Genomic DNA, 24,610 nt, shown 5'->3' on the forward strand with positions numbered 1-24,610 from the left:
CGGCGGAGAGCCGAAAGGTAACTCTAGTAAATTGCTCGTGTCATTGAGTTACCTCACTTGTGGGTCAGTTCTTGCGGTGTCCAATCGTGTGGACGAGGTTTGTGAAACACCTCTTAGCCGCCGAACCACCAAGTATTGGTCGACACAACGGGGACGTTGCGTGTTGGCAAGCACGTGAACCTCGAGAGAAAAATCGATTGTCTCTTGTCTTTAGCATTCTCCCGGTGATTGGCTATATATTCATCTTGTGATTGGTTCATCCCCTACATGTCGGTATAATCACCCTACTCACTTATTTACATTCTTGTAAACTAGTTGATACAAGCTCTTTAGTGTAATTAGAATTGAGAGATTGCTTTATTATTTACATTCATCTAGTTGAGCTCTTTAGAGTAGCAAGATTGAGAGCACTTAGTGAGTAATTACATAGCAAGTTTGTGTGCCTAAGTAATCATTACAACTAGAATTGTTGGATAGGTGGCTTGCAACCCTTGTAGAGCTAGAGCAAGTTTGCATTACGCTTTTTGTCATGCTAATCAAATTGCTCTAGTTGATTTGTACAATTTTAAATAGGCTATTCACCCCCCTCTAGCCATATTAGGACCTTTCAGCGTGCCATTGAGCTATCCTCACTTTCGGGGTAGGTTCTTGCGGTGCCCGACGTGCGGGCTTGGCGGGTGATGCCAATTAGCCGCTGAACCACCAAGTGAGCGGCGACACAACGGGGACTAGCGTGTTGGCAAACACGTGAACCTCAGGAGAAAAATCATCGTGTCAACCTTGTTCTTCCCGTTGGTTTGCATCCCCGTTACACAAGCTTGCGATTACATTCATATACATTGAGCTTGTGTTGTTGCTTTTGTAATTAGTTAGCTTGTGTAGCTTGCTAGTTACCTTCTTGCTTGTGTAGCATAGAAGTAGCTCCCTTGCGTGACTAATTTGGTTTGTGTAACCTTGTTAGTCACATTGCTTAGTTTGTGTAACTAAGTAATTACGCTCTCTAATTTGGCATTGGTTGCCTTGTTATTGAGCATTGCTAGTGAGCTTAGTTGGCTTTGTGCTTTTGCTTACTAGCATGTGTAGGAGCTCCCTTATTGCTTAAAGTAATAGTGGCATAGGTTTGTGTGACCTTGCTCCTAGAATTGGTTAGGTGAGCTCTAGCTAGCCCGACACCTTTGTTGCTTGATTAGTATCTTTGCAAGGTGCTAGTGAACATGGATAGAGGGGTGTAGTCTTGGCTATACCGATAGTTTTAATTCCGCACTTGTTTCGGTTAGCCAACGTGATTAAGTTTTAAAAAGAACTATTCACCCCCCTCTAGTCGCCATCTCGACCCTTTCAGGGAGGAGCCTACCTAGGTTTTTCCTCGCCGTTGTCGCCACCGCCGTCGCGCGGGAAGATGACCACTCTGTCGCCTCACCGGAGCGCGAGAAGAGAGCCTACCCTGCTGGCTCAGACTCAGAGCACCGCCGCATGGCTGCTCGACGGCGGCGTGGTCACCCTCGGGCGAACGCGCGCACCGGTGAGGGGGCCTACGGCGGCGTCGTCACCCTCCTCTGACGAACTCAGGCGGCTACCACTGCTCTCTGCTCTTCGTCGCGGGGCTGAGAGAGGAAGGGGAGGGAGACAGAATGACCTAGGGTTTGGGGGAGACGATGCCGCGTGGAGTTTTTGTTCGCCCGAGATCACCGCGTGGTCGTCAGATGAAAATAGACGGCGCAGATCAACTGGGCCGAGTTTAAGACCAGGCGGGTGCATGCACTGGGCCTCTTTGCCAGCCCGGACCCAGGTTGCGGCCTAGGAGGCGCTACGGGCACACACGTGCGTAGTTGGGCCAAGCCGTTTTGTCGGTCGGGCCGAAGGAGCAGTACTGAATGGAGTTCATTTCTGCTTTTCTATTTTTTCTATTTTTTCTTTTTCTAGTAAATTGTTATTTCCTGAAAAATGATTAATGGCTCAAAGAAAAAATTAGTAAAGAGAATTTTCCCGTGGGTAAAATTCACAAATTATGTTTAAGTTTTTGCTCCAAAGTTTAAAGTTAATTATCTTCTAATTAAATTCAAACTAATGGGAGAATTGAATTTGAAGAGCAGTTATATTTAGTAAATCATGATTATACTTATTCTCTAATTAAATTAGAATCAACAGAAAATTTTAATTAGAGGAGTAGTCCGTTTTTGTTTAAGTAGGATTATGGTATTGTCATTTTCTGACCAACGTTGATGACGACAATATTATAATGAATTTAAGTTTGAAGTTTAAATAAGATTATGGTATTGTCATTTTCTGACCAACGTTGATGATGACAATATTATAATGAATTTAAGTTTGAAGTTTAAATCTCTGAAAATTTTTACACCAACGTGGTGAATTTTTTAGAGAGTAGATTAGGACCAAGAAATGCTCCTGAACTAAAAGAATGTATTTCATTATTAAGTTTTCGCTGCAATGATGTTAATTATCTTCTAATTAAATTCGAACCAACGGGAGAATTTACTTTTGAAGAGTAGTTATATGGATTTCAAGTTAATTTATGAGTTTTATGCATTAATTCTATTTTCTGCCCAACGGTGATATAGAATTGATGTAGAAGCATATTGTATGTTTTATTTTAACTGACGAGATCACTCGACTGCATGCCAATGGGCTGCAATGCTGGGGTATGTGAATGAAAAGGCTTGAGTCAAGCCCGTTTAGGACAATTTTTTGTTAGTTTACTAATTTTCTGATTAAATTGGAACCATTAGAAAGATTTAATTGGAAAATAAAGTATAAGTGAAGTTTTAGTCGTCATGACTAAGTTTTCATATAGATGTATCCCGCATGGGGAGATATTTTGGCATAGTGCTTATGCTAGTCAATCCTGCATGGCGGGAGATGTTTTATGATGATTCACATGTTTTGTATCCCGCATAGCGAGAGAAGTTTGGGTAGCTCTTATGCTGTCCTAGTATTGACCTTGGCACAGTAGAAATGCATCGTCGTGGTCAATACTAACCAAAAGATAAGGAAAAAAATGCAAGTGGCTTGCAAAAGCGCTGCTAATGAAAGACCTCGTTGAGTTATCGAAGTGAAATAAGGAAAGTGTACTTCCTATATGAATAAAGAAATAACTATGTTCGCATGACATAATCATGTGAATGAAGTAAGTGATATATGTCTCCTCGTTCACATGTTTTCTTAATGGTTCTCGAAATTATAGCAGTAAAGTTCGTACCATATTTCGAGGAGGAGAATATTAAGATTAATTAAGAAAAATACTCTTCATTAAGAGTGAGATAAAGATTAATTAAGAAATATACTCTTCATTAAGAGTGAGATAAAGATTAATTCAGATGTATGCGATCGTCGAAGGAGTACAACGGTCACAACAATGATACCCCTAAGCAGAGAAATAGCTACATTCCTAGACCTTTTAAAGTTCCGACAGGAAAATAGCGTAGTCCGCGTCAAAGCTGTTAAGGTGGTGCTTAAAGCGTCATATGAGGTTTTAACAGATTAAACCCAAAATAAGAAATTTGAAGATACACTATCTTTAGAAAAGATGGAAAGATCTAGGGGAGCATGGTATGTAGAGGTATGTAGAGACCTAAGACTTGAAGAGAAAAGGGACTATGTGCCCACTCTAGTGACTCAGGAGCAACAAGTTTTTCAATACCTGTTGATGTTGTATGACCAAAGCAACACCTGTTGTTAGCTCTTCGAAGAAGATGAATAATGTAAATAAGGATCTTATTACACATGAGCCTGTAGAATCAATTGTCTCTTGGCAATAAAGAGCAACAACGGCTCCATATGAAAGTGTCAGTAGCTGAGGCCCTAGAAGGTCTCAAAGAATTAGTAAACTGGTTTTTCCAATGACTATGAGGTCTATGTTAGTAAAGAAATTCAAATGGAGAGTGATCCCACTTCATTTGAAGAAGCTATGAGAAGTGTTTACTCGTTTAAATGGTAAGAAGCTGTGGAAGTTGAAATGAATTCGATGAATACCAACGATGTTTTGGGACTTAGAAGAAATTCCTAATTGAGCCAAAACAATAGGTTGTTAATGGGTCTACAAGACAAAATGTGACTCCAAAGGGAATGTAGAAAGATAGAAAGCACGACTTGTAGCAATATGCTTTACGCAAAGAAAAATGAATAAATTACAATGAGAGTTTTCTATCCAGTCTTATGCAAGGATTCTTTTAGAATTATAATGGTGTTCATGGCACATTATGATTTAGAAATACATCAGATGGATGTAAAGACGGCATTCATCAACGAGGATTTATATGAAAACATTTACATGGCATAACCTAAAAGAATTTTGTCATGGAAGAAAAGAACATAAGGGATGCCGCCTGTAAAAACCCACTTATAAATTAAAAGTAAGTCTCTAGACAGTAGTATTTGAAGTTGATGAAACGATAAAAAAGTTTGGGTTTTAAAGAAAATGAGAAGGACCATAGCGTTATGCGAAGATCAAGAATGGACAATTCATTTTCCGCATCCTGTGAATAGGTTACATTATACTCACTAGTAGTGATGTTAATCTGTCATCAGAGAAAAAGAAGTTTTATCCTCAAGTTTCAATGTGAATGATCTTGGTGAAGCGTCATTGATTTTAGGAATCGAAATTCACCGAGATAGAAGAAAATGGAGTACTAGGACTATCGCAAAGGCATACTTAGAAAAGATTCTACAGAAATAAAGTATGCATGCGAGTAAACCTACGCCTGCTCCTACAGTCAAGGGCAATAGATTTAGAAACTTTAAGTGTTCCAGAAACCGATATGAGATCGATCAAATGAATATAGTTCCATATGCTTCAGCTGTTGAAAGCTTGATGAGTGTACAAGTACAAGTAAGAACTTACCCTGACGTAGTTTACGTATCCAGGATATTTTGGCAGAAGTCCAGTCTAGATATAGATCACTGAAATGGAGTTGAGAATGTCTTGCAATTTTACAAAGTATCATAGGCTTCATGCTGAGTAAGAAAAAATAAGTACTCTCGAATAGTTGAGGATACAAATGTTAAGTCTTGGCAAGATGTGTAGTGAAATCCATAACTGTTGCTAACACTCGTAGTTGGAGTATTATTGTAGAAAAGCTCCAAAGAAACAGTTGTGGTGTCATCAGTGATGCATACCATAGTATAGCTTGACACGAGGCTTAAGGAACAGGTAAAAGGTGGTTAAGGAAATTTGTACCCGGATTTAACAATGGTAGAAAACAACAATAACCATTTAAAGTAAGTTAACTCCTAAGACAACAAGTCAAGTGTGCTACCAAACACATTGACACTAAGGTATATGTTGTAAAGGAGAAAATCAAGAATTATTTTGAAAGCATTGAGCACATAAGTACCGAGTAAGTACTTGCGGATCTGCTTACCAAAGGCTAACCACCCAGTGCATTTAGAGAACACACAGTCGACATGGGTTTGTGGGAAAGCCTATGATTTCTGGATACTAAGGGCCTAATTGAGTATTTGTTTCAAAACAGAGAGGTGTATTTGTAGCTGTTAAATATAATGGCAACAGACCATGACGATGAGGCACGTTCTATGCACTGATCTGTGATGGAATGGGAACAAGATAAAGTAAGTAAGTTAAGTTTAAGTCATAAGGTGAGATCAAGGGGGAGAATGTTAGTTTGATCTCCAACGATTGGCCCAACGGCCAATCAGACCCCTTGACCGCGTCCTGATCGTGGACGCTTAGCCGACCACTGGTCGACGGGCCCTGTCACACAGTGCTATAAGTAAAGAGAAATGTGGGGACCAGGGCACGCGAGATGAGGTTCGACGCCGCCACTGACCCACCAAAGTAACCCTAGAAGGCCCCTCCGATCATGGGCAGCGCTGCAAGTGATGGGAAGCCCCACCGGCACCGCCCCGTCCTCTGGACTCCACCGCGCCTATGCTATTACGACACCGACGGCCAAGTCGCTACCATGCCATGGCCAGAACTACCCTAGGGCGAGGTACATGACCAAGTTTCCCCATCTAAGTCAAGTTTATCCTCTGATGTACGATTTTAGAGGTACGATGATTCGACACATGCCCGGTCTCCTAGCAACTTGAGCTTCTCGCACCAGATCTCGGCCAATTCTCCACCAATTCCACAAGTGCTTCTTCTATTGTGGGTACAAATCCTCAGCTTTGAAACAACCCTGCCACCAATATGAAGAGAGTGTTCATGTCTTTCGAACTTGTAAATAAAAAAAACAAAAGCAGTTCCATCCTTGACATGCTGTCTTTAGTAAGGTTTCTGAATGTACACTGTGTACAGTTTTGTTTACTCTGCCCATCTTATCTCTTGTGGAGGGACAAAATAGATTCAAAATGAGTCCTAAGAGGTTGGGTTAAAGCGGTAGCAATATTGCATCTTGTTATATTAGCATAAATTCTTCATTGCATACTTAATTGACTTCCTTACTTGTACAATATGTAAGGGATTTTATGACAATATGATAACAATTTCATTAACATCTTAATTCTTGTTTGTGTGCGCTTTGTCTATCCTGACGTGTCTTCTCTTCTCCTTTCTATTTCTTATTAAACACACACACTTACTATATCCTATATGGTTTGACACAATCTCCCTCTCGGATGGGCGGCTCAAGGCGTCAAGGGGTAGTGGTGGCAACCTGGGAGGGGGACAAAATTGGATGGAGACTATTCTCATGCACTGATGTGGACGAATTTAGAGATTGTTTGGTTCCCGGTCATAATCTATCACAACTAACCTTATGTAAGTGTGGCAAATCATAAAAAGTGTGGCTAGAAAATTAGAAGTCACACTTTGTCAAGCCTAAGAGAATCTTGCCATACTCTATGACATGTGAAACCCAAAATAAACTTTTCTAAGATTTGTCAAACAAACACTTTTTTTTCAAACATCACCGACCAATCATTTGCTAATTTAGTCAAACTTGCCAACGATAAAGTGTGACAAACTATGGTTAGTAACCAAACAACCCGTTTTAAGCATCTAATATTTGAGACTATTCTTTCCAATTGGTTTTTTTTTCTAAATTTATGCAGCGTGCATAGACATAAAGTCGCGGAGGTGCTCATCACCCGAAAACATTTTTTTGTGGGTGATAAATGTGGCTGAATTCTAGGAGTATAACCGTGCGTAGGTTACCCATACCACATGTCTAACTAAAAACCCGTACATTTCCATCTGGACAGAGTAGAATGCACAGCTCAAGTGCCGGCGTATGATAATTTTTTTTGCCGTGAACGGCGGAGTAGGTTCCGGGTGCCATCGTGTGTATATGCAAGGGTTTAAGTCTAATTTGTGGTCGTCCCGCCAGTAATCATGCATGCGGACCCTCCTTATTCTTGCTTGATCACGGAGAAATCGATGCGTGCGCGTGATCGAGCTGGAGGCGGGCGGCAGCCGTCGAGACGACAGTTCAGGCATTGTTTAGATCAGGGTGTTTCACATCAGATTTTATACGGTGGTATGCCATGTGGTGTTCGGATACTAATAAAAAATAAATTACAGAATCCATCAATAAATCATAAGACGAATTTATTAGGCCTAATTTATCTGTTATTAGCACATGTGTTAGTGCCATATTATCAAATCATAAATTAATCAGGCTTAAAAATTTTATCTCACAAAGTAGTCATAATATATGTAATTAGTTATTTTTTAATCTATATTTAATACTCTATGCATGTATCAAATATTTGATGTGATATGATGGAAGATTTTAAGGAAGAAACTAAACGAGGCCTCAAAAGCCGCAGCAGACCCCGCTGAGAGCTGCCCTTGTTGTACGAGTAGTCAGTGGCGGAGCCAGGATCTCAAACTTGGGTATTTCTACTTCCACGTCAATAAAAAAATCAGTTGTTTTTAACTGCAATGAGTGAAAATACTACAAAATATGAGACAATTTGAGAGACTGTTTTTTTTTACTGTTTTGGGCTTCAATAAGTGAAAATACTACAAAATATGGCATTATACATATACATATACAAGTATATACACATATATACATAGAAATGTGCTAAAATAGTTGGTTATTCCTGGGAATACGGGGAATACCCTCTGTATCCGCCCATGCAAGTAGTATATCTGGTCGTTAAGCAGCCAGGTACACATTGCACATCCAAATCACGACAGCTCACGCCGCTCTGGATCATAACGAGAAGAAACCGACGATGCCCACAACCGGACGGCTAGCTGGTCCGGTCGTACCGTAATCGCCAATCGGGCCCGGCTTGGACGGACGTGCCCCGGAAGCCGCACGCCACACCCAAGCTCATGCTGGCTGCTGCTCGTTACGTAATCCCTCAGTCTCAAAAAAAAAAAGTTATTTTTTATTCTCAGACATCTTATTTGACCATCTATTTTATTTATTTATTTTTTGTATAAATATCATATATTTTTATAACTTATTTTATTATTATAAAAACTTTATAATAATTTATTTATTTTATAATTTACATAAAAATTTTAAATAAAGTGAACGGTCAAACACGATACGTGGAAATAAAAAACGTGACTCCTTACGGAGGGAGTACGGCCGAACCGCCGCAGCGGTCCCCGCCTTACGTACGTTGCGTCGCCACTGCCCACGGCCACGGACGACATAGCACGCGCAGGCGGCAGATCCGATCCCTGTGGCTGTCGTCAGCACTGTATCACGTACACGTACGCCGTACTGGCGTGCCGGCCTCGCCTCGGGGCCTCCAACGGGGGCTGCAGACGTGCCGTACGTACGTCTGTAGCATTCATTCCCCGCATCCCACGTCTGTAGCCACTCCACTCGAACACGGCCCGGGTGCGCGTCGGCGTGGCGCAGGTAAACGAATTTTTTTTCCCGTTCTTCTGGTTTTTTATATATCTGTCGTTCACAGTCGGCCATGGACGGAACGAATGATGGATAGGCACCGCGATATGGGCTACCGTACGTACCGCTAGGCATTTGCAGGGGACTGTAATGCTTTCGACAGCGTGGGCTGCATGGGCCATGGGCGCGCGCGTACAGATTCATTTCGTGCTGGACGTACGGTGCGGCGGGCAAGGGCGGCAGCAGAACCGTCCTGTCCCGTCCCGGCCGAGCTTGTGAGTTGTGACAGCTAAACGCTGCAGCGGATGGTGCTCGTGCGGTCGTGCCGATGCCAACTGCGTTGTGTCTTCTTGCGTCGGCGAGCGGAAGGCCGGAAGCGCACTGGACGACTGGCGTCGCGCTTTGGATGGAGCGGTTTCGCCAACTGCATTTTTACTCCCCTTGCTGGGCCCATCTTAGGAGCATTTCGCCAACCCGCATATTCTGCCATGGAATGGGCCGTGGCTAAGCTTACGCCACTTTAATAAGAGGGCCAAGCCCAACAAATGTCATCGAGGCTCATGAGTTCTCTCGTTTTAGGATGGGATGTTGGGAATTCTAGGACCATCTCCGATAGTTCACTAAATCCCTTTTTAATCCTTGTTTTTTTATAAGATAGAAAAACCTCTCTCCAACAACTCCTAATTCATCTTCCTAATCTCTTAGAACTTGGGAAAAATCACCCTATTCCACGTAAAGTTACGCGTATCCGAGTCGTGCGTATCTTCTCTCCCCGTGCTAGTTTGTTGGCCAATCTAAAGGTGGAAGGACGTGGAAAGAATAAAGAGTAGGAAATATTTCCTGATGCAAATGTACATGAGAGAATATATAAAAGTGGTTAAGATAATTTAGAAATAGTATATGATTCCTAATGTTAAATTGTCTTCTATATTTTAGGAGTGAATTATTAGAAATTCTTGGAGATGACCTTTTTTATTCGTTCCAATATTTTTTTTAGTGTTGTAAAACAGAATTGCTATCTTGTGCCCGGTTGTTTCATCCGGCTCCAGCACCCGGATCTAGCCGTGCGATCGCATCAGCAGGCAGGCGTGGGTTCCGATAGATGCATTGCAGTCTTGCAGAGGGAGAAGGGCAACCGCATGCAGCCGCGCGTCAGGAGGCAGGCGTGGGGACCGGTTTAGCTTGCAGAGAGAGAGAGGGGAAGGGCGTGGGGCCCATGCACGTGCGCGTCAGTAGGCAGGCGGCGCATGCAGCCGCTGTAGAGGAAACGCAAAAGTTATCGCTGTAGAGGAAACGCAAAAAGCCGATAAAGATGCTAACAACCAGTCCGCACACGCCTGTCCTGGTACTTTTTTTTTCTTTTTATTGTTATTTTGTATTTTTCTTTTCATTTTGTCTAATTTTGTTTTTAGTTTATCATTGTTAATTTAAGTTTTATTTATTGCTTGTCGATTTCAGTTTCATTATTTCGGTTTTTTTAAATTTTCAGTTATTTGAGTTTGTTTTCTTTTTTTTTCAGTTTTTAGTCAATTTTTTTTTTATTTCTTAGTTTCAGTTTTCAGTTAAGTTTTTTTAATGTTATTTTAGTTTTAGTATAAGACGGTGTAAGCGAAACATTTAGTTGCTGCCCTTTAATAAACGTGGTCAGATTTAGTAACTTTCAGCTGTCAGATTGATTGCCGATGTGTTTATTTGCCTGTAGTTTTGTTTGGCCGTCGTAGGGTTTAAAATTCGTATGTTTTTGTGTGCTCCAACAGTTTCTGGGTCCTGATAGAATCCGGTTGTTTTTCGCTCTGCCAACAACCGACTGTTTGAAGGACTAAAACAACCGACTATTACGTAGAACTCTTATAAAACTTTATGTTTTTAGAAGAAAATATTGAGTACTCTTAGATATACTTTAATGCTCCGTTTGGATGTGGAATTTGAAATTGGAATTGAGTTTTTCCAATTCTACTGTTCGGGGCCTTGTTTAGATCGTAATTTTTTGTAATCTGGATACTGTAGCACGTTTTATTTGTATTTGACAAACTTTGTCCGATCATGGACTAACTAGGCTCAAAAGATTCGTCTTGTGATTTACAACCAAACTGTGCAATTAGTTATTTTTTTACCTACATTTAATGCTCCATGCATTCGTCCAAAAATTAATGTGATGGAGAAAGGGTGAAAAAACTTAAAACTTAGGCCGGGTGTGTTTGGCATCGCGAAATGGCATTGATCCCTCAGTACAAGGCATTCGACTATCGGGATGTTTGGTTCTTTAGTCGCTCCTAAAATTCATGTCACATCAAATATTTAGATACTAATAAAGAGCATTAAATATAGATTAATTATAAAATCAATTACATAGATGGAGGCTAATTTTCAAGATGAATTTTTTAAGTCTAATTAATCTATCATTAGCACATGTTTACTGTAGCACCACGTTGTCAAATCATGGATTAATTAGGCTTAAAAGATCCGTCTCGCAAATTAGTCGTAAGTTATGCAATTAGTTTCGTAATTAGTCTATATTTAATACTCTATGCATGTGTCAAACATTCGATGTGATAAAAATTTTAGACGTCCAAACCAAACACCCCTACAGCTAAAACTACTCCCCCTCGATACCATATTGGACAGAAACCAAAGCCATGAAGCAGTATCGAACCGCCATAACCGTTGGACCACCGCCGCCGCCACCACCAGAGATCGCGCTGGACAGCTCACTGAGGGGAGGACGGAGGAGAGCTCACGCCGCGACTGTTCCCCGCCGACTCCCGGCGGGAGAGCTCGCATGAGGGAGGACGGAGGAGCTTGTTCAAGTCCGGCCTTCTTCCTCAAGTCTGGGATCCCCTTCTTCCTCAAGCCCGGGCACCGTTGAGTGCGAGATCCCCTTCTTCCTCAAGTCCGGCCACCGCCGAGTGCCGGGATCCCCTTCTTCCTCAAGTCCGGTCACATCTGGATCCGCTTCTTCCTCGCGCTCGATGTTGTCTGGGCCGTGCCGGGGCACGGAGAGGGTCGCGAATCCCAGCTCCACGCGGGACCCCGCTCCGCCGCCGCCGCTCTTCGTGCCTTCCGAGCTCCACGCAAAAAGGTGCCTCTCCGTGCCTGCCGTCGTACGTCCTCACGCATCTCGTCGAAGGAGCTGAATTCCCAATTTGATGAAATGTACTGTCAAACATGATTTGGTATTTTTCATGTCCCAGACTCCAAATAACAATTTCATCTACATCCAGATTTGGTACCTAGCTCATTTCCAATACTAATCGGATTTGATATCGGTGCCCAATTCAATGCCAGTTGTCCAATATCTACATCACCTTAAAGGAAAAAGGTTTTAGGATGCGAGAAAAATCCTTTTTTATCACGTGGACTATCTCATAGTCCAAACTTTCTCTTTGAACTATAAAACCCTGTAAGCGACATCCTCCAACTCTCAAAACCATTTAACCTACCTTCCTGCCCCGGTTAGAAGTAGGTTTCAAGGTGGATCTATTATTTTTAAAACTAAAAACTTTTCATAAATATCTGATAAGTTTTCTAAGTCACAAAAAAATATTTGTAAGCATATAAAAGTTTTGAGTATAATTCTAGAGATAGATTTCAACATGATCAAATCAAATAAAATATTTAGAGCTCGTGAACATATATCTAGAAGCTTCAAGAAATTAGGTTTGGCTCTAGGGAAATAGGGAATATCCAAAAAAACTGAAATATCTCAAAAACTATAATCAATTCCTAAACGTGTTTTAAAAACTTTCCATAACAAGAACATAAGTTGCAACCAACATGAATAAATTCATTCAACATTATGTTGCATTCATGCTAGCCACATCTTATATTTTTATCGAGGAAAGTTTCTAAACCACGGTTAGATATTGATTAGAATGTTTTGGGAATTTTCCATTTTGTGTGGATATATTTTCCATTTTATTAGAGTAGAAATTATTTTTTGGGAGCTTATGTATATATTTTTGTGTTGTCTAAATATTTTGTTCGGGTTTCTCATGTCCCAATCTCGAGGATTTTTTTTCTCAAAATGTTTAAAAGATAATAGGTATTTTTTGTGTTTTATATACTTATTAAGTGTTTATACGATCCTTTTAATTAAAAAATGACAAGACTACCTTGAAAATCACTTTTAACTAGACAAGGGAGGTAACTTATACGGTCTTGAGAGTCGAGGGAGACAATTTGCCTCGGTTTTGAAGTTCGAGGAGACCTGGACTATGATGATGTACGCGTCTGGCCCCATTTTGGTGATTATAGGATTTTGATGAGCACACACATTGTTACTAACATATTTTTTTTAATTAAGTGGTTAATGCAACTAACTTAGTAACAATGAGAATGGCCACAAATATCGTGGCCCCCTGCCCCCCTAGACTTGGTGATTGATCGAAGCATGGCGCAAAGGATAGTTGTGAAGACTAAGGACAATGTAGAGTGAATCCAAGCTAGATACATGGGAGCATTAGGTAGTAGTGTATGTATTATGGCTTTGTTTTCCTTTGGCTATACTATTAAGGGGGTCCAAGGTGGTTAACTTGAGAGAGTCGAATCGAAAGCATGTGGATGCATAAGAGGCTAACTCTTAGCTGAATTCATGGTGGAAAGTGGCCCCAGGATATTAAATAAGTTGGATTGGTCGAGATCGGACTTAAAATGCGCTGGCAAACTGCTCTAGAGCATGTACCTAATGATAGGGTTCACCTCGGCGGATTGTCCATTGATATTGTTTCTAGGGCAGAGGTGACTTTGTCTCAGTGACCAGGTGAACAACGTATGATCAGACAGAGGACTGTGTGACCTAGGCTGATCATTCGATGATTGTCTACGTCTGCGAGTTTTTTCCAAGGGTAGCAACCTATTCACCCACTATATAATTGCTCGTATCACCTGATTGTTAAGGGTGGCAATGAAGGTGTAGGGGCAAAAGATGGACCAAGGTGGGAAGTGAGGGGGCTGACAGGGTACCCCTTGTAGCCTAAGGACAGGACAGGGACAGAAGTGAGAAGGAAGAAACCCAGATGAAATCGAGAGGGTAGGCACCATTTCATTGAATCTACGCATGGGAGGGAGAAGGGAGGGTAGGGGGGCGGTGTCTCAGGTTATGGCATTATTGCCAGGCAATTTTACATGCAGTGCACGAGGGCAAAGCTGTGTAATTCCTCTGCACAGAGACCATGGTCGAGCTTGAAACTTCGTCCAAGCTGCGACGCGCCACAGAGAGATCATGATCTTTCACTCACGCAGCTGAAAGTGGTGGCACCTCGGCACCTGACATGCAAATGCAATGCGCATCGGACGCACAAAACAAATGTCCCCTCTTTCGTCTCTCCTCCTCGGCCGGCGTCATGGCGAGCACATGATGCCGGTGCCGAACCAGAACCACCACACCACCGACCCCGCTGCCTTGACGGTTTGACCGACACGCGTCACCTAAAACCAAACCCTCCTCCTTTCGAGCTCTGGGCCTCCAGCTTTTGGAGATCGGGTGACCTTGCTCGATCCGATTCGCTGCGCTCATGGTCATCCACACGCCGTTTGGGGCACCATCGGTTCAGACCTCGCTAGCTCTGTCTCTCTCCCTCTGTCTCATGTGTTTACTCTGATTGTCTGGGCTTCATCGCAACAGTAGTAGTAGTATATGCTAGCTCCGTACTCGCTTCTCGGTCGGCATGCATTCATGGTGTCTTGCTGGTCTTCGTCCTCTCCCAAACCGACAGGGCACACAGAGCCAGTAAAGGCCTGGAGCATCAGCTCGTGAAGGCGGTTGGTTTCACTTCAGTTCCTTCCTCTCAGTCGCAGTGTCCTTGCGAGGAACGCAGGAAGACAGGGTCTTCCTATGGACCGCAGTTCCACACCCCACATTTCTCCCTGATCTGCGCTTCTGCGGTGAATGTGATCCAGGAAAGCAGCAAAGCTTTTCAGCAGTCCTTCCGTGCTCTCTGGTAAGCACTCTTTCCGTCGGTTAACTTGCATCTTTTTTTACAACTACTAGTTGTTTCCTAGCTCGGTTTAGTTTTTTCTTGGCCCCGTTCGGTTGGAGGAATTTGAAGAAATCTAGATGAATCTAGAGAAATTTGTGAGAGGAAAATACTATTCTGGATGGAAAAAAGAAGCGGATCAAGCCGGGTTTAAGGGAACATAGCTATAAGCACTCTGTCTTTGATTCTCCTGCATTGCTTGAGCAGCATTGACATTGAGCATGTAATAGTTTCTCTGGAGACTTGGAGTGCAGTGCATATAGTTCATCGTCAGACTGAAGTTCACATGTTTCTTGCTGCTCTTGAATTTTTTTTCTTTGCATGGTACTTGAAGCTAGGTGTGCAGAGCCAACACTTGAAGTACAAGTTTCCAGTCTCCACACACTCGGCCTGTTCGTTGGTTGGTTCTGGGCTGATAAGTCCTGCTGATACTGGTTTGTTGTGAGAGAAAAACACTATTGACTGCCCTGGCTGAAACAAAAAAAAACGACTGTTGAAAGAAAACCAGCACACCATGCTGAGGCAATCGTCAGGCAGGAGCCACAGAAGCAAGAAGCTCCGGGCAAGCCACAGTTTCCAGGCGTTCCTGCTCGTCGCCGTCGCCATCTGGATCGTGTACCAGCTCACGCATTCGTACGGCGAGCGACGGCCAGTGTCTGTGGAGACCGGCAGAAGTGACGCCGAGCCGTCGCGGCGCCGGCTGGGCAGGAAGGGATTCGTCCACTTCGCAGGGCACGCCTCCGTCGATGGCATTGCTGGGGCCGGCGAGTCGTCGGATGATCCTCTGAGCAAGGCTGGCGACGAAGAGGACCGAGAGGGCGATGAGGATGATGGTGACGTTGACGACGCGGACGACGGCCTCGCCGTTGCCGCTGATGAAGAGGACGATGGCATAGATTTCCAGTCACAAGACGGCAGCCGTGAGGACGATCCCAAGGCCGTGCAAGGAGGAACTCAGAATGGACTGAACATAAGCATTGTTCCTCCGGTGAACGGCACCGGCACTGTGCAAGATGGTGCTGACGTTCTACTGCGCAATGCGACTGGCGGTGCAGGTGCAGCAGATGGCAATGGCACTGTTCCAACCCTGAGTGGTTCTGCTTCTGCCCTGAACAACATTTCATCTGTTGATGTGGCGTCGTTGCGTGACAGAGGAACAACTGGTTAAAACTTTCCCGGAACAGCTGGTGATGTTGCGAACAGTTTCGCTCTAGGGGTACCTGGAGCAGAGGAGAAACCTACCAACACGGATGACTCTGGACATGGCATCTCGACATGAGAACGCACAATGCTACCGAGAACGGGAGAACTCTATTTTTTCATGCTGATTGTACAGCGTGCTCAGACAGAAGCGCGCATTACAAAACTGAATTTAGTTTATCTCCAGTTCTCCACCTTGTACAGACCGGTTATTTTTGTTTTTGCTCAGATGTCCTACCACCAGAATGGGAGATGCTACTGTCCGAAGCATTGTCTTTTTCGTGCAGCAATAATTCCTGACGATGTCTCACCATTCCTAAACTACAATTTAGCACAGGAAACGACACATTTCAATGAAAACAAAACGCAGAAAACAAGGGGGGGGGGTGGAAATCCAGCATTTCAAAAGGGTCCTAAGTTGGGATTTTTGCAGGAAATAAACAAAACAAACAATTATTTTCTGCCTTGATAGTTGGTACCAATAGCAACTTGGAAATTATCACGAGCACATGATGCAATCTGAAGCCATCAGAATGTAATAACAGCTTTTTGATAATTGTGACACCATTTACTGAAACCGGGCAAGACAGACCAACTTACATGTGATGTTTGATGTGGACAGGAAAGAAAAGAAAACAAGCCGGTAACAACTAACAACATAGTTAAAACCTGACTGTGAATACAAGAGTTTGGCCATTCTTATTTCTTGTTGCAGCAAATAGGTCTCAAAAAGAAAAGAAAATCACCGAAACAACGAGATAACTCTTTAAAGCATGCACCAGCTCCTGAAGGTGTGGTAATCAGGGCTCAATGGTGGTCCTTCTTCTCAAACAAGCCATCAGGACCTGCATTACACAATTGTATGATGTATCAGAAATGGAAAAAAAATATTCATAATCGGTAACATGAAGTGTTCTGCACTTCTGCTCTAACCAGTCCAAAATCACAATAATATTTACTGCTCACATAGATGATACAAAAGAACTCTCTGGATTCTAAAAGGCATTTTTCTATTAAAATATACAAGACAAAAGCTGCAGTGCTTAATGAACAATAATGGAAAAGCAGTTTGGAGCGAACATATATTGCATACTACTCCCTCAGTCCCAAAAAGGATGCAATTCTAAGTTTGACTAAATTTATATAGAAATATATTAATGCTTATCATACTAAATAAGGTTCATTAGCTTTGCCATGGAATATATTTCATAATATACCTATTTGGAGTCTTAAATATGGATACTATTTTCCATAACAGTCAAACTTAAGTTAGTTTGACTCTGACCAGACCTAGAATTGCATCTTTTTGGGATGGAGGTAGTACAACATTGGAACAGATTACAATGAAAATACCAATGCATGCTTTTCGAGGTATTTTTGGAATTTGTGTGACGTAAGGGTGAAAAGAAAGTAAGACACACTTGATATAGGCACATAGCATGTATGAATGCCTCAATTCTAAACTCTTATGGGATACCACAGGACTGTTAGGACAGAATGTTTGTACTCAAGATGTTTGTACTCAAGAGTTAAGAGCCAATTTGCCAACATATACATGATAGGATCAAATTAAATGACCAACCAGGGTGGACATTAGCTCAACTGTTATCATTTGTACAGTGCTGTGTACAATGGTAACTCAACAGAGCAAATAATCAAAGATGACAAGCAAACAAATGCTTAGCTCTGCATAATAACAACCGTACATGATTGAACTATGCCCCTTAGTCACAAATAATTGACGCTTTCGGGGTGTCTGAAGTCAACCATTCCAAACTTCAACTACAAAATACCTTTTACGTGTTGAGTTTGCAGGAACGTTTGAACATGATACGAATAGGTTTATCTTGAAACGTAGTTTCACAGACACATTACATTAGAAGTCGCAATCAAAATCTACAGTGGTTGACTTCAGACAACCTTAGTAAAACATCACTTTGGAGGAAGTAGATAGTAGAAGGTCACATGGCGTAGTGGTTTGTGTGAAACATGGAATGAGAGGACCAGACCCATTTGAATTCTAAATTATTGAACAGCCCGTAATGATACTGAAAAACTCGCTCAATGTTCAAAACCCCAATTAAGCCATCATTTTCCCTTTAAGATGAGGCAAAGGAATTTTAGTATACAGTCATACATGACAAGACAACCTCTTGCAGTGTCACACAGCCACACGGGAGAAACTAATGAAAATAATTCCATCAGTGTATCTACTCCCTAGATAGTTCCTGGCCAGTACACTCATTATCAGATACAGTCATACAGATAACAATCCCATAACACCGTCACCTGGTGTTGCAATATTTGTGTAAAACAAAGCAGTCTAAAATAAGGGGGAAAATGAAGATGTCAATGTGCACCCTTAACCTTAATATCATTTGTGAAGCTATCAAACAGATGCATCCAATCAATTAATCAAGTCGATACTCCTATATCCAATTGGAGAACTCTGCCAACTAAATGCTAGGTTATAATGTCATACGAGGCCTCTGATACACAAACTATTACACATTAATCCGATGGCATGTCACCAAATCAAACATTAATCCCTGACGCATTTCAATCAAACAATGTCAGAAGGGAACGGAACAAATATCATAAAATCAAACAAGCAGCCAAATCGAAATGATGAGGTATACAGTCCATACCCCAGGGAAACTCCTTGTTGCGGATGTGCAGATAGGGGTACGCCTGCAACAACAACAAAAAAAACATATCATTCTCAGGCCAAATCTAATCAGAGATTCGGAGAACTCGGGAGCGAGATCTGACCGGCGGCTCATCGAAGTGGGGGTGGCCCTTGGAGAGGTTGTAGGCCGCCAGGAGGGTGCAGGTCACGATCCCGGCGTAGGTGATCTTCTCCCACTTGGCCGTCTCATCTGCGAACGCGGAAAACAAAGGGCACCAAACCCAAATCAGGAACCGATCGGGTCTCGCAAAAGGAGAGAAGAACGGAAAGGGGTCAGCGACCACGGCGGCGAGATGTACGCACAGGCATCGTCGTGGACGGAGGAGGACATGCGGCGCCTCAACGGGGCGGCGCGCGCCGCCAGCGACCGGAGGCCGGATCTCGCCGCCGCCGAAGCCATGGGTGGTGCCGCTGGTTTTTGGGGAACGAGTCGAGAATATGGCTGCGTCGTTCGTTCCGGGGAGCGTGGCTGACCTGGCTAGTGCCTTCGCAGCCTTCTTAATCCGCTGGTTTTGGTGGGCTTAGCAATCTGGGCCTTTTTTTGGGCCGTGGGCTTTATGCTAAGTCACGTAATCCGACAGCAGCAGCCACCTCAAAACCGTTGACCTCTCAACTATTTGTACTTCCCTCCGTTTTCGTCACCAATCTTTTACTGTAGCAGATTTGACCGACTGTTTTTTTCTTCTAAAAAATCTTAGATACTTCAAAGTACATAACATTAATTAAGTATGTAAAATGAAGAATCATATATGTGAAAACTTGATGTATCTTAAAAATCTTTTGCAGGAAAAAACGTATGGTCAAAATTGCTACAGTAAAAGTTTGGTGACAAGTAAATGAAAACGGAGGGAAGTACTTTGTTCCCTAAAAAAAACTATTTGTATTTTGTTCTAAAAAAACTATTTGTACTTTTTCCTTCTGCCACAACATATATCTGTTCCTAGTCGAAAAAAAAATGTTTCACCGGGAAGAAGTAAATGAAAGATGTTTGTAATAAAATTAAGGGAAAATATCCACAGAGGAAAAATCATTGTTCATGGCTTAATTTCAGTGTCCGTTACCAGATAAATAAATAAAATTTGGTTCTTTAAAAACGAATTGGAAGATTCATGATTGGTCGTTTTGACGAGTATGATAAATGTATGGGGACACTGCATGTATGGCGAGTCAATGATACGTGAGTTGGGAACTGAGTGTATTCGGTCGGTTGGGTTCTCTGTGGCAGAACCTTATCATTCGTGTTTAAGTCCTTAATTTAATACGAGTGGTGCTAGTATTTTTCTGGATTTATTTATATCAGGATTTAACGACGTCATTCTTTCAGTGGTAGGCGATGTGCCCGTCGACAACGAGACGCCTGTGGTGACTTCGTCAATCTCGAGATTTGTCAGTGTATGTTTATAGAGGTGAGTGTGCGCTCGTGTATGTGAGCGTCTGCGTCGACTTCGTCAATCTCGAGATTTGCAAGTCCAACTTAGTTATTCGGAGGTGCTCATAAAAATAGGATGTATGTGCGTGTTTGTTCATAGGGGTAAGTGTACGCTCGTGGATGTGAGCATCTACGTTGGAACTGAGTCTCGTAAAAAAATATAACACGTGGGTCCATTTAAGCTAAAGACACTACTAGCGGAGCTCAAAGCCTCTTGGAGTCCGCACGATTTTCATTATGCAAAAGAGAACAGCTAGTAAATTATAATGTTCTTCTTTGACATGAGCCTGACAGATAGGGCAGTCGATGGTTTAAGTTGTTTTCTTCAAAAGATCATTATTTGTCACCTCTTTCATAGATACTCTATCCGTTCCAAATTATAAGTCATTTTGATTTTTTTAGTACATTCCACTTTGCTATGTATCTAGATATACCAATATGTCTAGATACATAGCAAAATCGATATACAAAAAAGTCAGAACAACTTATAATTTAGAATGGATGGAATACAAAACATTACTATATTAAGCTTCTAAATCACGCCTATTTTTCTGCTAGTACAATGAATAACATAGGACCCATTTCAAGTAGTATAATTTAAAACCTCTTAAGAACCCTAAATTAAAATTCCTTAAAATTGGATGTTTTTTTGTAATTTATTTGAATTTTAGAACATCGATTGAATTCTCAAAGATCAAGAAAAGATATCAATTAATGCTATTTTGAATACCAAACAAAACATGTAGAACAAGATTTAGCTAGTCGAGTATGCTGAACTGTGGATAGAGAATCTTATGGAGTGGATAGCCAAATTAAGATATGGAGGATGGCATATAGAGTGTCTGCTGGAGATGTTCTTACTTTACTGCTATCCAACCAGATAAATTATTTAAGAAAATACTTTTATTTTATATTGTTACAACTTACACTGGTTCCCTCGTTCCTCTGACGCTTGAGATTACTAATCTAGACTTTGCGTTGCCATTCACTATTTGCCGTCCTTCTCTTCAAACTTGCCCCAACCTCAGCCGTTCCCTACCGTCCTCTCGCCACGAATTGATCCCAAGTTGGCTACTAAGGTTGTGTTTGTTCGAGAAACGGAGACATCTCAGGTAGGATATCCCATGCCTCTAGAAAATAATGAACATAGTCATCCCAAGTGAGACGAGCGTCGCTGGACACGCGCGTGCGAGGTGGAAGAGAGGTGCTTGGGCCAAGGACGTCTCGCCGGCGTGAGGCCGAGGGCAACGGCCCGAGCTCGCTTGGGGGGAGGGGGGAGGGGGTCAGCGCGAGCTCACTGGTGACGGGGCTAAGGGTGGTGCAAGGGGGCGGCGGCTTGAGCTCGTCGGCGCTGGACCGAGGGCGGCAGCCCGAGCTCAGAGTTCAGCGAGCAGGGGTGAGGCGGAGAAGAGGAGAAAATATAAAAAAATGTTGACATGTGGGCTCCACGTATCATAGTTTCATCTATTTTTCAGGGTCCTCAACCCAAATGCAGGACATGGATGGTCATGTTCCCTTCAACCAAACAAGAAACTGAACCGTCTCATCCTTCAAAAACAGAGACATGATCGTTTCACTCCTCTCAAGCAAACGCTAAGTAAAATAGAAGCTTAAAAATATGTGACTCTCAAATAAAATGTATAGACCACGATTTAGGAGCTATTTTTGTCGAAGTTTGTTTCCACTAGTCCCACTCCGACAAACAATGTTACGCTCACGAGTCATAGTTTCCTTGTAGCAACTAACTGTCCATCTTAACAAGGATTGTTGAGAAGAAGAAAAAAAATCAGTAAGGAACTGTCTTCGTGAGGCAGCCATATGTACCTGCCCACGTATTCACAACACATGACCATACGCAAGGATCCAACTTATGAGATGCAATTTTTTTAACTGCTCTTTTTGTACTTATGCGACGGTCTCATATCGTCATACGCATGAACACGTATCATAACTTCATGGCAGGTGGACATCTGCCCCTAGCATTTCAGCCCTGGTAGTGTAGTCAAAGCATCTTCAGTGATCGGCCCTTGTCGTTGATCCTTCGACCTTCGATCACAAGAGTCTAACAATATCCTTTTCACAGCCTCCGACCAACGACTTTCCACAGAAATTTCTTGGGTTTCAGAATCCGGAAAAGCTAGATTATGCTGACTAGAAGCAGTGCAGCAATCCAAGACTGTAAAATCGGGAGCCCAACCATGGAACGTCACGCTGAAACGAAGAGAAGCACACTACCTACGCAACCATTTTGAACGAACACTACAACCATGTCCCTCGTCGCGCTTGTAGTCCTCCTAGTAGCTAGCCCGCAGCACGCGGCATCAGCCGGCACCAACCAGTTCACCTACGACGGCTTCGCGGGCGCGAGCCTCGCTCTCGACGGCGCCGCACGTGTCGCGCCCAGCGGCCTCCTGGTGCTCACTAACGGCACGGTGGCCATGACGGGCCACGCGCTGCACCCGTCCCCGCTCCTGTTCCGCCAGCCGACGTCCAACGGCACGGGCACGGTGCGGTCCTTCTCCGCGTCGTTCGTGTTCGCCATCGTCGGGCAGTACCTCCACCTGAGCAGCCACGGGTTGGCCTTCTTCATCTCGCGCACCCAGAGCCTCTCCACCACCATGCCGTTCCAGTACCTGGGCCTCCTCAACACCACCGACGGCGCCGGGGCGGCCAGCAACCACATCCTCGCGGTGGAGCTCGACACGGTGCTCAACTACGAGTTCGGCGACATCAACAACAACCACGTCGGCATCGACGTCAACAGCCTCCGGTCCGTCACCGCCGCGAGGGCTGGCTACTACGACGACGCTGACGCCGACGGCTCCGTGTTCCGCGACCTGAGCCTCTTCAGCCGCGAGGCGATGCAGGTGTGGGTGGACTACGACGGCCGCTCCACGGTGCTCGACGTGACGCTGGCGCCCGTCGGCATGCCCAGGCCCAAGAAGCCCCTCCTCTCGCGCGCCGTCGACCTCGCCGCAGTGGTGCCCGCCGAGGCGTACGTCGGCTTCTCGTCCTCGACTGGCGTCATGGCGTGCAGCCACTACGTGCTCGGCTGGAGCTTCGCCTTGGACGGCGCCGCGCCGCCGCTCGACGTTTCCCGGCTGCCCGACTACCCGCGCCCCAGCTCGAAGCCCGGAAGACGACGGAAGGTGCTGGCCATCGTGCTTCCAATAGCGGCCGTCGCGGCAGCTGCTGTCGTGGCGGTCGCCGCCGTCCTGGTCTACGTTCGCCGGCGGATGGAGTACGCGGAGCTGCGTGAGGACTGGGAGGCCGAGTACGGAGCGCACCGGTTCGCGTACAAGGACCTGCACCGTGCCACTGGTGGCTTCGCGGACAAGAGACTGATCGGGCAAGGCGGCAGCGGCGAGGTGTACCGGGGCGTGCTTCCACGATGCAAAGCAGAGGTCGCCGTGAAGAGGGTGTCGGACGAGTCGAGGCAAGGGATGAAGGAGTTCGTCGCCGAGGTTGCGAGCATGGGCCGGCTAAGGCACCGCAACCTCGTGCCGCTGCTTGGCTATTGCCGGCGGAAAGGGGAGCTACTTTTGGTGTACAAGTACATGCCAAACGGTAGCCTCGAGAAACTTCTATATGACCAAGGCAGCAAGATCACCCTAGGTTGGGACCAGAGGTTTCGGATCATCAAAGATATCGCGGCAGGTCTGCTGTACCTGCACGAGGAGTGGGAACAAGTGATCGTGCACCGAGACATCAAGCCAAGCAACGTGCTCCTCGACGACGAGATGAACGGCCGGCTCGGTGACTTTGGCCTCGCAAGATTGTATGACCATGGTACGAGGTCGTATACAACTCGTGTGGTCGGCACCACGGGGTACCTAGCTCCTGAGCTAATGCGCACGGGGAAGGCGAACCCGGCAACGGATGTTTTCGCCTTCGGCGCATTCCTTCTAGAGGTGGCATGTGGGAGAAGACCCATTGAGCAGGGCATGGAGAGGGAGGATTTTGCACTCGTGGACCATGTTCTTGGACACTGGCTCAGTGGATCGCTAATGGAAGTAGTGGACTCGAAGCTTCAGGGTGACTATGACGCGCAAGAGGTGTGCCTAGCTCTGAAGCTTGGATTGCTTTGCTCACACCCTCTGGCCAGTGAAAGACCGAGCATGAGGCAAGTTGTGCAGTATCTAGATGGTGGGGCAGCGTCCCCAGAGCTAGTACTGACGAATCTTAGCGATCGAATATGAACGCCTACGCAAGCATAAGTATTTTTTTTTACTTTTTAATGGTAGGAAATGCTTGAACGCCCACAGCTACACAAGCAGAAGTATTTTTTAAAAAATTTTGAACGGAAGGAAATGCTTGTACAAGCTTTTTTTTAAAAAAAAAGAACCGGTGGTCCGGCTTTGATTTATCATAAGAAAAGTTTAACATACAACTTTTACATGCGCGAGGTTCAGAACATACAAAGGGCTATTACTCGCTAGGGAGTTGAGCGACTGAAAGGAGCTTAAGCACTTACCCTCCTGCTAACGACCAAAGGTGACACGTCTCTTTAATCTCTAGGAAC

The 24,610-nt window shown here is 44.0% G+C and overlaps 3 protein-coding genes across 4 annotated transcripts; 2 read left to right on the forward strand and 1 right to left on the reverse strand.

Annotated features, from left to right (window-relative positions):
- Nucleotides 1–13,953: 13,953 nt before the first annotated feature.
- On the forward strand, nucleotides 13,954–16,222 carry LOC136477217 (uncharacterized). 2 transcript variants are annotated; one of them, XM_066475311.1, is made up of 2 exons: nucleotides 13,954–14,734; nucleotides 15,105–16,222. In XM_066475311.1, the coding sequence occupies exon 2, from the start codon at nucleotides 15,285–15,287 to the stop codon at nucleotides 15,936–15,938; it is 654 nt and encodes a 217-aa protein (XP_066331408.1). In that variant the 5' UTR covers nucleotides 13,954–14,734; nucleotides 15,105–15,284; the 3' UTR covers nucleotides 15,939–16,222. The 2 variants fall into 2 exon arrangements, with proteins under 2 accessions (XP_066331408.1, XP_066331417.1); XM_066475320.1 differs by having other exon boundaries at nucleotides 15,109–16,222.
- Nucleotides 16,223–16,504: 282 nt separating this feature from the next.
- Nucleotides 16,505–19,125, reverse strand: LOC136477227 (cytochrome c oxidase subunit 6a, mitochondrial-like). The gene is made up of 4 exons (XM_066475330.1): nucleotides 18,963–19,125; nucleotides 18,743–18,849; nucleotides 18,619–18,661; nucleotides 16,505–16,815 (listed from the first exon to the last, which is right to left on the reverse strand). The coding sequence occupies exons 1-4, from the start codon at nucleotides 19,057–19,059 to the stop codon at nucleotides 16,778–16,780; spliced, it is 285 nt and encodes a 94-aa protein (XP_066331427.1). The 5' UTR covers nucleotides 19,060–19,125; the 3' UTR covers nucleotides 16,505–16,777.
- Nucleotides 19,126–22,339: 3,214 nt separating this feature from the next.
- LOC136477232 (L-type lectin-domain containing receptor kinase SIT2-like) lies at nucleotides 22,340–24,333 on the forward strand. Its single transcript, XM_066475339.1, has one exon. It carries the CDS (start codon nucleotides 22,356–22,358, stop codon nucleotides 24,285–24,287), a length of 1,932 nt encoding a protein of 643 aa, XP_066331436.1. The 5' UTR covers nucleotides 22,340–22,355; the 3' UTR covers nucleotides 24,288–24,333.
- The last annotated feature ends 277 nt before the right edge of the window (nucleotides 24,334–24,610 follow it).

Source organism: Miscanthus floridulus, chromosome 1 (assembly GCF_019320115.1).
Source record: "Miscanthus floridulus cultivar M001 chromosome 1, ASM1932011v1, whole genome shotgun sequence".
Taxonomy (NCBI): domain Eukaryota; kingdom Viridiplantae; phylum Streptophyta; class Magnoliopsida; order Poales; family Poaceae; genus Miscanthus; species Miscanthus floridulus.